This window comes from Eubalaena glacialis, chromosome 13 (genome assembly GCF_028564815.1).
Source record: "Eubalaena glacialis isolate mEubGla1 chromosome 13, mEubGla1.1.hap2.+ XY, whole genome shotgun sequence".
NCBI lineage: Eukaryota > Metazoa > Chordata > Mammalia > Artiodactyla > Balaenidae > Eubalaena > Eubalaena glacialis.
In genome coordinates, this window is record NC_083728.1 from 73686225 (window position 1) to 73699141 (window position 12917).

The 12917-nt window shown below is 38.7% G+C and overlaps 1 protein-coding gene across 1 annotated transcript in view; it reads right to left on the bottom strand.

Moving 5' to 3' along the window:
- The window catches only part of USP31 (ubiquitin specific peptidase 31), a 70216-nt gene that overhangs the window by 26171 nt on the left and 31128 nt on the right, over nucleotides 1-12917 (bottom strand). Inside the window, exons 2-7 of the mRNA XM_061208615.1 lie at nucleotides 10527-10664; nucleotides 8509-8597; nucleotides 8326-8418; nucleotides 7573-7708; nucleotides 5148-5292; nucleotides 655-835 (exon numbers count right to left, since the gene is read on the bottom strand). Of these exons, the coding sequence (XP_061064598.1) occupies nucleotides 655-835; nucleotides 5148-5292; nucleotides 7573-7708; nucleotides 8326-8418; nucleotides 8509-8597; nucleotides 10527-10664 (782 nt within the window). The remainder of the gene's footprint in view (nucleotides 1-654; nucleotides 836-5147; nucleotides 5293-7572; nucleotides 7709-8325; nucleotides 8419-8508; nucleotides 8598-10526; nucleotides 10665-12917) is intronic.

The window sequence follows — 12917 nt, forward strand, 5'->3', positions numbered from 1 at the left end:
ATTACTATTGTGATAAAGTTACTTTAAAAGTAACTCCCATACAGAAACTAACATAACATTGTAAAGCAAGTATACTCCAATAAAGATGTTTAAAAAAAAAAAGAAAAGTAACTCCCATAAATTCTTACAGAGGGAAACAGATTTGAGAGAGATTTCTAACTCCCAAATGTCTGACTACATGCAGTTGAATGAATACTGGTGCCATTTGCCAAGCCAGGAAATACTGGAGGGTCAGGTTTATAGGGAAACACAATGAGTTCAGTTTGGAACACAAGACTGAGGTGCACGTGCCATCCAAGTAGATTTGTTAAGAATTAATAGAAGAAAAAACGCTGTAAAGAAAGTAGCTGGATATAGGTCTATAGGTCTAGAGACCCAGGAGGATCTTGAGCTGAAAATATACAAGAGAAATGTGCCTTTAAAAACTACATGAGCTTGGGAGCCATTCTAACTTAGATCTTATCATCCTAATTTTATATTCTCCCCCTCCCAACCCCTCAAATCAGGTCAATTTACACACATGCTCTTTCTAAATATCAGAATCAACAACTAACTATTAAAAGTAAGGATTTTTTTATCCCTACTTTTTAAAACATTTGAAAATATTAGACTTTTAAAGTCTCAATATTTATTGGAAAATAAGTTGGTCTTCACCTTTTCCCTTGCTGCCCAGTGCAGGCTCGGTTACACACTAACAGAACAATCTTGTCGCTTCCTGCTCTCGCGGGGGTTAAGTCCGCTCTCCCCTGCTTTGCTGCTGCTTGTGTAGAAGAAGACAGTCTATAATGATCCAAGCCAAATTTCAAGTGGTTTAGGTTGCTGTTTAAGTGGACTCCTAAAACAAAATGAAAACTTACTTTATCTCTTCAAAATTTTTTATTCTTTCATTACAAAAAATTTACCCATTAGAGAAATTAAGAAGTTGTCATTATGTTATTTAAGCTGCAATTGAAAAAAGGAACAAATGACCTACTTTGAGATTACTCGTCTAGTCATAAGAAAATTTTTTGCATTCATTATTTCATTTAAACTCGCCTTACCTACTACCTTAAAAACTGAAAATTTAAACTCTTCACTTCAATGAATATTAGTTTTAGAATGGCAAGTTTGCAGAGATGACCCACCAAGACAAACTTAAAGTGAGACCATACAACCAGCAACCAAATAAAAAAATTTTAATAAAAAATAAAGACTAGTACATGTAGAATGATCTTCAATATTCCAACAGCAGCTTCTTTTCCCCACTTTAGACCCAGACTTGTAAGAAACTCACAGCCATTACGGAACTTTAATACAATCAACTAGCCTGGATCGACCTACAATAAAGTGAACAAAAATATATGTTTTACAGGCACAGTGCTGGTTGCTAAAAACCAGGTCTTCAGACATGCCCCAAAGCAGAGCTATCTGTCAATCAGAGGTACTTAGCAATTCAGCACCTAGCACAAGGTCCTACACTTAGTAGGAACTCAATAAATCCTTGACTAAATAATCGCTCATTTCTTTAATATTTTGGAAGTATAGCCTAAGGAAATGATACCCCCAACTGGAGAACAGAAGAAGCCCTCCACCACTACCACACCAAAGAAATAATAACAATATCACCAGAAGGAGAATAAAATAAAAAGTGGTTTACACAAAAGTATCCACAGCAAAACTCCAGCAATAACCTAAATATCCAGCAATAGGAGATTTGTTGAACCTATTAACATACAGAGTTAATACTAAAATAAATTCCAGATTAATTAGAGTTTAGAAACGAGAACATAGAAACTAGAAATAAGGAAGAACTGAATCTTCACCAAGCTATTAGAGGGAAGAAAACTTTTTAAGCTTAAATACCATAGAGAAATCACAAAAGAGCAGCAGATTTCACTTCACAACCATTTTTAACTTTGGTATGAGAAAAATAAATAGAAGTCTGAATTTGAGACAATTAACAGGCTCATTTCCCAGGTTCTTGGCAGAAGTAAGGTTGGGAAGACCAGTTTTGCTAAAAGTGATCAGGATTCCCAAGGAGATGAGAGGATACCACTCAACTGCTCAGAAATCAAGCTCCGCATTCATAGTCCAGGCCCATCACTACCAACTGTGTGACCTGGGCCCGTGACCTAACCTCTCTAAGTCTCAGCTCCCTCACCGGTGAACTGGGGAAGACAGTAAGTAGCCGCATATGCATGAACAAAATATTGATGAGGCCTTTGTAAAGAACAGAGGCTTACGCATATTCACTAAGTGGTATATTCTTCCAACAAAGGCACTCTCTGGCTAGACTATATAACCTTGGACCTCACCAAATTCATTTATAAATAGAAACTTAGTGTTAACCGTAAGCAATTGGGGTATGAAGGGGAATGGGGGAAATTTTCAGTTAAACAAACGTTAACTGGGCTCTCGCTGTGTATTACGAAGTACACTAAACTGCTAGGTACAGAAAGATAAAGCAAAGTGTAGTCCCAACTGCAGAGAATTTCACAGTTTGGTAGGAAGGATAGAGAAGAAAACAGAGCATTTCCATACAACATGCTAGTGTCAGAGATTAGCAGAAGCTACACTGGAACACAGGAGAGCAGAAGTCAGTCAGCCAGTCTGGGGTGGGGGAAGTGATGAAAGGTTTTCTGGACAAGGTGATGATTGGCTATTTTTTACTATAATGCAACTAAAATTAGAAAACAATTTAAACAAACAAAAGCACATGCCTGAAAACACAACTAGAAAATAAACAAAAAAATCTCCCAAGTCAAAGAATGACAACTGAAATAAGACTCAAAAAAATAATAATGTAAATATGAGTAGACCAGACAAAACTGAATCCTAAGCTGGCAGTGCAGAAAGCCGACCAACCCAAAATACAGAATTACCGAAGGTTCAGAGACTAGAGGCACCAGAGACCTCTAGAAGTAGAGGTGAAGGGAAAGAGGAACTAAAATAAGAACTTTCAACAGGGGTACCAAGGCCATTCAATGAGGAAAGAATAATCTCTTCAACAATGGTGCTGGGACTACTGGATATTCACATGCAAAAGAATGGAGTTGAACTCCTACTTCACACCACATACAAAGATTAACTCAAAATGAATCAAAGACCCAAATGTAAGAGCTAAAACTATAAAACTCTTAGAAGAAAACACAGGTAAACCTCATGGCCTTGGATTTGGTGATGGATTCTTAGATATGACTTCATCAAAATTAAGAACTTTTGTGCATCAAAAAACACTACCAAGGAAGTAAAAAGATAGCCCACAGAATGAGAGAAAATATTTGCAAGTCATATATCTGATACAGGTCTAGTATCCAGCAGATATAAAGAACTCTTACAACTCAAAAACAAAAAGACAAGCAACACAATTTTAAAGTAGGGAAAGGACTTGAATAGACATTTCTCTAAAAAAGATATACAAATGGCCAAAAACCACATGAAAAGATGATCAACATCATCTGTCATTAGGAAAATGCAAATAAAAATCACAATGACATACCACTTCGCACCCACTAGGATGGCTATAATCAAAAAGACAGAAAATAACAAACATTGGCAAGAATGTGGAGAAATTATAACCCTCATATATTGTTGGTGGGAATGAAAAATGATGCAGTTGCTATGGAAAACAGTCTGGCAACTCCTCAGAAAGTTAAACATAGAATTACCATATGACCCAGCACTTCCACTCCTAGGTACATACCCACAAAGGAATTGAAAATAGGTATTCAAACAAATACTTGTACGTGAATGGTCATAGCAGCAGTATTTCACAATAGCCAAAAGGTGGAAACGACTCAAATGTCCATCAACAGATGAATGGATAAACAAAATGTGGTATATACATATAATGGAATAATACTCAGCCATAAAAAGGAATGAAGGACTGATATATGCTACAATGTGGACGAACCTTGAAACACTATGCTAAGTCAAAGAAACAAGTCACAAAAGGCCACATATTATATGATTCCATTCATATAAAAGTCTAGACTAGGGAAATCTATAGAGACAGGAGGTAGAATAATGACTGTTTAGGACTGGGTGGGATGGGGAGATTGGGAGGTGTCCTTAGGGGACACAAAGTAGGAGCTAATGAGACGGGAGCTGGAGAAATGAATTTTTAGCAAAGCGAACAGTAGGGAAAGTATGAAAGCATGTGGCATGTTCCAGAAATAAAGAGTAACTTGGATAGGGTACATGGGGAAGAAAATGGAATATAGTAGAGAGGCTGGAAAAAAGGCAAGGACCAAATCATGAGGGGCCATGCATTCTTCCCAGGTATTCGGATTTAATCGCAGACAAAAGGGAAGCACTGGTAAATCAATAAGCAGGTAACGTGGTCAGAACTGTATGTCAGAATAAGTCTGGTGGCGCTGTGAAGAAATAACTGAACGGGAGAAAGCCCAGGGGTAAAGAAGTTACTAGAAAAGCCCAGTTGAGACTGGTCTGCACTGTGTCAGTCGCAGTAGAATGCAGAGGAAAACTTCAGTGTTTGATCAGTTGTGAATTTAAGTCAAAATCTGAGGGAGAAGTGTTTGGGTCCAGCTTGGATGAAGAGAAGGATGGTGATGCCGTATTTCACAGAAGAAACGCAAGAGGAACTAAGAAAGAAACACTCAGTGTAAGATACCTGTAGGACTATAAACAGAGATTCCAGTGGACAGCTGGAAGTCAGGGAATGGAACCAGAAGAAAAGTGGGGGCTAGTGGAGAGTTTAGCTCTAAAAATCACCAGTAGAAAATACTGGTAAGACTGGGTAGAGCAGCGGTTCTCAAACTTTCATGTGCATCAGAATCACTTGTTAAAAACAGATTGCTGGGCTCTGCCCCCAGCGTTTCTGTTCAGCAGGTCTGGAGTGGCACCTAAGAATTTGCATTTCTAATCAGTTCCCAGGAGACACTGATGTTTTGACAACCACTGGAGTGGAGCAAAAAGAATAGAAGCCCTAGGATCTTGAAGAACAAGGCCAGGAACAAAGTTTTTCCCAAGAACTGCCTTCTGCCAGGGAAATACGTTACCTAAAATTTATACCATCATAAAAAGATGTGTTATGTGTACTTCACCACAATTTAAAAAAATTATACCATCATATAATAATCTAAAAGGGTAGACATTTGTTAGACCTGCAAACCCAGGTGGTATTATGGAAACAGATACTCATTTACCTCTTTGACTGAGAATTCCTTCAGGCCTAAATATTTCTGGAGTCTCAAAGGCAAAAATGCAGTCGCTTTCATGGACTGTTTCCAGGTCGTCTGTGTCACAAAAGGAACGATGGAACCCATCATAGTACATTTCTGTTAACACAATCTAAAAATGGGAAAAATGTAAATAGTTGGATAACTGGAAAGTCAATATGAATTGATCTCCCAATCCAGCTGTGAACGTCTCCAGACCAGCAGGACTGCAGGGATCTGAGGGCTTGGAAACACCTCATCAAGCCGATGTGATCTGCCTTTAATAAGAGAGTCTGGGAAGCACAATATCTTCTATGATTGTATAACAACATACTCTGATTTCAGAGTGCTGTGGCACTAAATCCACAGTTTCCTCTAAGTTTTGGTGAAGAGACTCAGCAGATACAAAGTCTAAGGCCCTTCTTTCACAGGGGGAAGAAACTAAAGAGAGATGGAGTGACTTGCCTAAGGTTATACAACTACTCAGCCTCGTAGCGAGGAAAGAGTCCACATCTGACTCCGAGACTTTCTCCTACCATTAAATTTTCTTCTTTTCAGATTAAAAAATGTCAAATAATCATGGACATTTGTATTGGAAAAAAAATGAAATCAACTCAAATGTCCAACAATAGGAACTAGTTAACTATACTACAGTTCTACTGGAATTATAAAGCGCTTCCAAAAAATGAGCTGCATATATTTGCACTAACGTGGAAAGATCTCCTAAGTAAATATTAAAAGTAGGGAAAGAAAAATGTGAGTACACGGTTTCATTTTCATAAAATATTAATATAGTACATGCACAGGAAAAAATATGAATGAATATACAACAGTATTAAAGTTAGTAACCCTTAGTTCTTAAGATACTTAGTACAAGATACTTTCACTTCTAAGTTAAGTTTCTGAAATGGTTGAGTATTTTATAATGAAAGAAAAACAAAAGATGGGGAAAAAGACAATGGAGACATTTAGAGACCTCATTACGTGCTCAGCAGCACCCTCTAGTGAAAAAGCACTGGACTGAGCTTGAAGAAGTTCCAATTCTGGCCTGCCACCAACCAGCCCTGTGATCTTGAACAAGTCACATGGTTTCTCTGGGCCTCCTTCAAATGAGGGGGTTGGACTGGACCCCTAAGGTCCCCTCTACTATCACAAACATACTATGAATTGATGAGGTGAAAGGAGCTTGGTGGCATATTCCACAAACAGTCCAAGAAAAATATTCCTGGCCTTTTTTTCTAATGATTTTAATGACCGTATTGTTTTCCTGAAGGTGAACATGCAAGTATAATTCACTTTCTCCAGCAAGCTGAGGTCAAAAACAAACTTGTAATTACATCACTCATTTAAACAATGCAAAAAGAGCCAGACAGCACTGGAAGATTTAAAGATACAGACAGATCTGCCTCGGACACACACCTAAGCCTCCCTCTTTCTGTCTTTTCCTTCATCTTGAATTTAAAATAAATAAATAAGTAAATAAATCAATGAGCACCTCAAAGTAAGGAAAAATGTGAACATTTTATCAATCTGCTAGTACTTGGCCTATGAAAATATGAGATATTTGCTATATCAGGGCAACACTGTTGGTTGTTTTTGTTTGACTGTGGTAACTTCTCAAATGAGGTCACGGGGGCCAAAGTACAAAACACCTTTATTAGTCACATGATTACACAGCAGCTTCCAGAAGTTATCTAGGGAAAGCTATTCAGCCACTGAATCATCTTTCCTTGGTAAATTTTAAATAGGGAATTTTTTTCCAAATAAAACCCCAACAGTGAATTGAGTAAAAGAGTATGCAAAAGTATGTCAAGTCACAAACAGGCCAAAATTATTTTCGGTCAATATAACTACTTATAAAAAATTTACCCAAAAAAGAAAGGGAGGAGGTACAACTTTCCCTTCTCTTATCTAAACAAGGTAAGAGACTCTAGCCTAGCTTTAATCAGAAAATAAACCAAATTGAGCACCTATATGTACTGTACTAGAAATAGGCCCATTCTTATCACCATAATGGGAAGGGATTTTCAAGAGCCACTGGTTGAGTTTTCTAAGCCTCTCTGACCTTCAAATACCACAGGATGCTCTTTCTATTGCCCACATTAGCATCCACAGAATGATTTAAGAGGGGTTAACTAATTATACTTTATAAACAAAGCTGAAAGAAGGTCTTGGTGTAAAGTCATAGCTTTTCCTTTTAAATATATATATACAATTAGATGAAGCATGAGAAGTTTTTGTGTATATTTTTCTCCTTTGGATCCTGATTTTTTATTTTTCCCTCAACGCTAGAAACAACTGGTTTTAAATTTCTCTCCAACTATGTTTGGCTGAGAACTGTTAAAAAATTCCAGAAGAAAAGAAAGCAACACTTTTGTGGCTCGTGTGTAATCGGTCTTAGCAAGCTTATTACCTGATCAGTGGGGATCTTTGTTTCCATAGACACTGCTTCCCGAAGTCTGGCGACAGTCCCAGACAGAGGCACGGCCACACCAATCCGCATGCAGTGAGAACATTTCCCTTGATACACTACAGTGACATACAGAGGCCTGTACAGATCAAAGTCAGATATTCTTATTAGTCACTTACTTCAACTAAAATATAGAAGCAGAACAACCCCGATCTGGAATCAACAAAACTAAAGCTAACCCACACCTTTAGCTGGACCTAAGTAGAACTATCAAACAACAATCAAGAACTCTTTGGAAAAGGCAATACAGCATAATAACAAAGGTAACACAACAAAAATACAGCATATCAACACTTGGTTCTGTGCTTTGTATTTTCTTTATAACAGCGTAACTCCTAGAAATTTCGAGGAACAGTTCAAATAAAGCAGCTAATTAAAAGTGGAACGTAAGGTCTCTAGAGGCTCTAGAAGGCATTCAACAACCTTCTCCGGCCCCCATACTATACAGGTGGATGACCTATAGGCAGAACAGACTACAACCAGACCAACCATAAAGACTTGCTTGCCCCATGCACCTGCTCACCCTGCAAACTCAGACAGGCATTTATAAATTTCTATAAGGCTTTAATAATGCCTGTATTCAATTTATCACTAATCCTATTACTTGTTTAAATATGCAAGAAGCCCCAACAGGAGCCTACAGAGGAAAAGGAACATATAGGAATATAGTCTTAATTTTATTAACTCTGTTCTTACCTTGTGTGGGGTAGTGGAATTGGCAAAGAAATGCAGAGGAAAGGATCAAAAGTGTTGCTCTGCTTCTGGCAATGAGGACATGTCAAAGAAGATCTGCAAAAATAAAAATGTAAGACACTCACATTAAGATCACCTAGAACCACATAAGCACACAACATAAGGGAAATTTTAATTTGCTCGTACCTGTACTGGGCTTGAAAAAGTTCTTGTACGAAAGTGCTACAGACAGGAAAAGATGGTCCCTCGGGCATCATATCAGTCTCTGATGGTGGCTAAAAAAAAATAAAGTACAATTTCACAAACTAAAAGTGCCAGTTCTTGATTAAAGATGAGCCTAAAAATGTCACAGATGTCCTTGACCTCCTTTACAAGATCTGCATCAGATCCAGATGTTTCAGGGAAAGACATCTGCTAAAGGAACCAGAACACAGATGCCAGGGTGTGGGTCACATGGACTCATCGCCTCACAGGCTCTCCCAGACACAGTGCTTATCCGTCTCTCCACCCCATCCAGGCAGTCGGGCAGTCCTTCCCCAGAGTGCTCCAATCCCCCTCCAACTCTCAAAGGGCCCCCTCCAACCTCTTCCAGGAAATAATCCCAACTATTCAAAAGTACCAATTCCTCCCCTGCCTAAAGAGAATTTTTTGTCTGGCACCTATTACCTCTGCTGCTTATCTGGGCCTAGTCATTCTACTTCACATTTTACTTAACCTTTTCATGTCCCTCCCCCTCACAGTTACTGGGCATCAGCTACCACGTGCAGAAAGCAATGCAAAGGGCATTAAGATACAAAGATAATAAGACACAGTGCCTGACCTTGAGTACGTCTCAATCTGGTGGGAAAGTCAGCCGCAAGCATATAGTCATATGATAGTACAGAATGTTCAGGCACAAAGGACCTTGAATCAGAATACTTTAACAACTTACCAAAACTAGAAATTTAAAACTTGAGGTATATACAATGTTCACTGCAGCACTATTTACAATCGCCAGGACATGGAAGCAACCTAAATGTCCATCAACAGATGAATGGATACAGAAGATGTGGCACATATATACAATGGAATATTACTCAGCCATAAAAAGAGATGAAACTGAGTTATTTGTAGTGAGGTGGATGGACCTAGAGTCTGCCATACAGAGTGAAGTAAGTCAGAAAGAGAAAAACAAATACCGTATGCTAACGCATATATATGGAATCTAAAAAAGCGGTACTGATGAACCTAGTGGCAGGGCAGGAATAAAGATGCAGACATAGAGAACGGACTTGAGGACACGGGCGGGGAAGGGGAAGCTGGGACGAAGTGAGAGAGTAGCACTGACATATATACACTACCAAATGTAAAATGGATGGCTAGTGGGAAGCTGCTGCATAGCACAGGGAGATCAACTCAATGTTCTGTGACGTCCTAGAGGGGTGGGATGGGGAGGGAGGGTGGGAGGGAGGCTCAAGAAGGAGGGGATATGGGGATATATGTATACGTATAGCTGATTCACTTTGTTGTACAGCAGAAACTAACACAACATTGTAAAGCAATTATACTCCAATAAAGATATAAAACAATAATAATAAAAAAATAAAATAAAATACATTTGAGGTACAGAAAAGAATTATCAAAAATTTTTGAAGCTGTGAGAGAACACTTTATTTCCATTATATAAATCATTTTACCCATCATACTAAGATTCCATAAATAAAAATTGAGAATGAATCACTGTTTCTCAGTAAGTATATTCTAAGGGTTCAGTTCCTACACTCAAATCTAATCCTAACAGCAGAGACATCAATACATTTCCTTTTTGATTGTGTATTCACATTCCAATGATCTATAGACTATGTCTCATTGGAATAGAAAGCAAATTTCTGCTTTAAAAACAGTTTAGTGAGATGGAATCCCTTAATGTCAGTCTAAAGCTAGTCATACATGCAAATGTGTCCCCTCTCATGAGAGTGTAAGCTCCTATCTGACACTGCCAGCACAGTGGTAAACGGGAAATAGTCTCTAAGTATCCATGAATTTCATACTCACCCAGAGCTTAGTCAATTTCACTATATTAACTAACTGCAAACTGCAACAACTCCTCAGAGGAGGTTTGGGAGAAGAATCTACACTCACTCCTCACTAGGTTCACCGGTTCACCGGTTGCCTGTGCCGCAGCCACTCACTGCTCCCTGACTGCCCTGAGGGCGCGCCCTTACCTTCAGAGGAGGCTGGCCACCCTGCTTCACAGCATGATTGAGGTCTTCATGAACTCGGTCCAAAAGCCACAGCAGAAACTCCTGGGCGTCATGCTGGGAATTTCCCCGATATTGCAGTGCATTCTTTGACACAATACTCTACACAGGTAAATAAATCAGCATGAATAGTTGTGAGTTCCTGGCTTTAAAGATAAACTATTCATAATCCCAAAGAGGAACGCAAGATCTCAAGGGTGTTAGAGAGTACTTCCTGGAAAGACAGCAAATATGAAAACAGATGCTCAATGTAAAAACCTCACCCATGTACCAAAAACTTTTAAATGCACCTACCCAACAATCCTACTTCTAGGAATATATGTAAAGGAAACCATCAAAACAGCATGCCAAGACTTGTAAGATATTCATTCACTAATAGCAAAAAACTGGTAATAACTTGAACATCTTAAAAATGAGAATTGTTATAAATATCAAATCATTATGTTGTTAACCTGAAACTAATGTTATATGTCAATTATACCTCAACTTTTTAAAAAGTAAAAGAAAAAAAATGAGAATTGGTTAAATAAGTATCATAGTATTAGATTATAAACCAAAGTATAAAATAACGAAGTCTACGTAAGGTAAATGACTGAGTGAATAAATAAGTGGGAAGAGACAAATCTTCCTTAAAGAAGAATTCTGAATAATTTATGTCGATAATCCCCCCTCCAGGAGTTGGACCTTAACCGCCCGCCCCCCCCCCCCCACCGCCCCACAACCTTGAATATGGACTGTGGCAGTGACTTGCTTCCAAACTAGAGTATGCAAAGAGGGGTGGCCACAAAAGGCTGTAGGTGAACTGGTTAATTAACATTAAGATTATGGGCTCTGGAGCATATAGCCTGAATTCACATCTCTCTGTCCTACCACTATTTGTGAGGCCTGGCCTACTCTGCTCCAAAGTAAAAAGGATAATAATGATTTAGTGTGATGGTTAAGTGAGAATGCATATAAAACATTTCACATGTACATGATATATAATAAGCACTCATATTTTAGCTATGAGTATTGGATTTGGAAGTAGGGAGAAAGGAGGGGAGACAACTGCACAGAGAGAGCAGTTAGGAGACAAATCAAACGATCAGGCAAGAAACAATACGGGTCTAAACTAAGTCTGTGAGGGCAAATTTGAGAGAGATTTCAAAATTGGGGCAGTAGAATCAATAGGATTTGTGACCTAATGAATGTGGAAAGTGAGGACGGAGGCATTAATGTTATTCAGGTGTCTTATCTGGATGATGGGTCACTGGTGGTTCCCTTCATCAAGACAAAATAAAAAAGGAAGAAGTCTGGAAAAGAGGATGATGAGTTCCCACTAGAATCCACTATATCTGAAGTTCTGTGGAACCTCCAAATGGAAGTACCTGGCAAACAACTAAAAAAAACAGATCTGGCACTCAGTGGAAGAGTCTGCGCTCAGGACAAAGACTTGGGGGTCAACAGATGGGTGGTACTTGAAATCATGAGTACAGCTAAGACTGCCCAGACAAGATCATGAGAGATCAAGCCAGAGGACAGAATCCAGAGGACTTCTATATTTAGGGGGCCCTAAAAGAAGCCTAAGAAAAGGCCAGCAAAGATGTGGCAAGAAAATCAAGAGAATGGAGTCCCAAGAGTCAAGAGAAGAGAGCTACGAAGGAGAGAGTGATCAATAGTATTAAAAGTTGAAGAATGACAAAGTAAGCCAAAGAACCAATAACTGTCCATTGTATTTTCCAATTAATGATAACAGAGATGAAAAGAAGGGATACATTTTTAATTATGAAGAAGAACCATCACAACATGATGATCAATTAGATGTGAATAACAAAAAGATGATCTACAAAATTTGAATTTAAGGAGGAAAAAATCAAAGCAACGCAAATGAGAATACACAAGTGTCACTGGCAAAACTCACTAACTGAACGAAGTGAACAAGGGAGAGAAAGGACCCTGGTAACAAACAAGATTTCAAGTGACTTGAAGGATACCACTTGGGTGCCACCTCAGAAACAGGTACACAAAAGGCGGAGTGGGTGTGGGGAAAAGTCTTCACTACACTACAAAACTTACCCCAGAGGTCAGACGCCACCCACATCACCAAATCTAATTTCTTCTTTCTCAGTCTTCACCTTTCTCATTCTCCCTGTAGCATTTTATATACTTGACATCTTACTCCATCTTGAAATGGTTTGGCTTGCGGCCATGATTATGTTCTCATTTAGGAGAATCAAAACTAAAGCCATTGGCATGAAGAGCGGAAGAAAGTTAGCTACAGAAGAAAGAGAACTCCTAGCAAAGAAAAATGGATCCGTAAAAAAAAACATCATCAGCACTAGCAGGTAAACCTGTGGCTGATTCAGGATGGAAGAG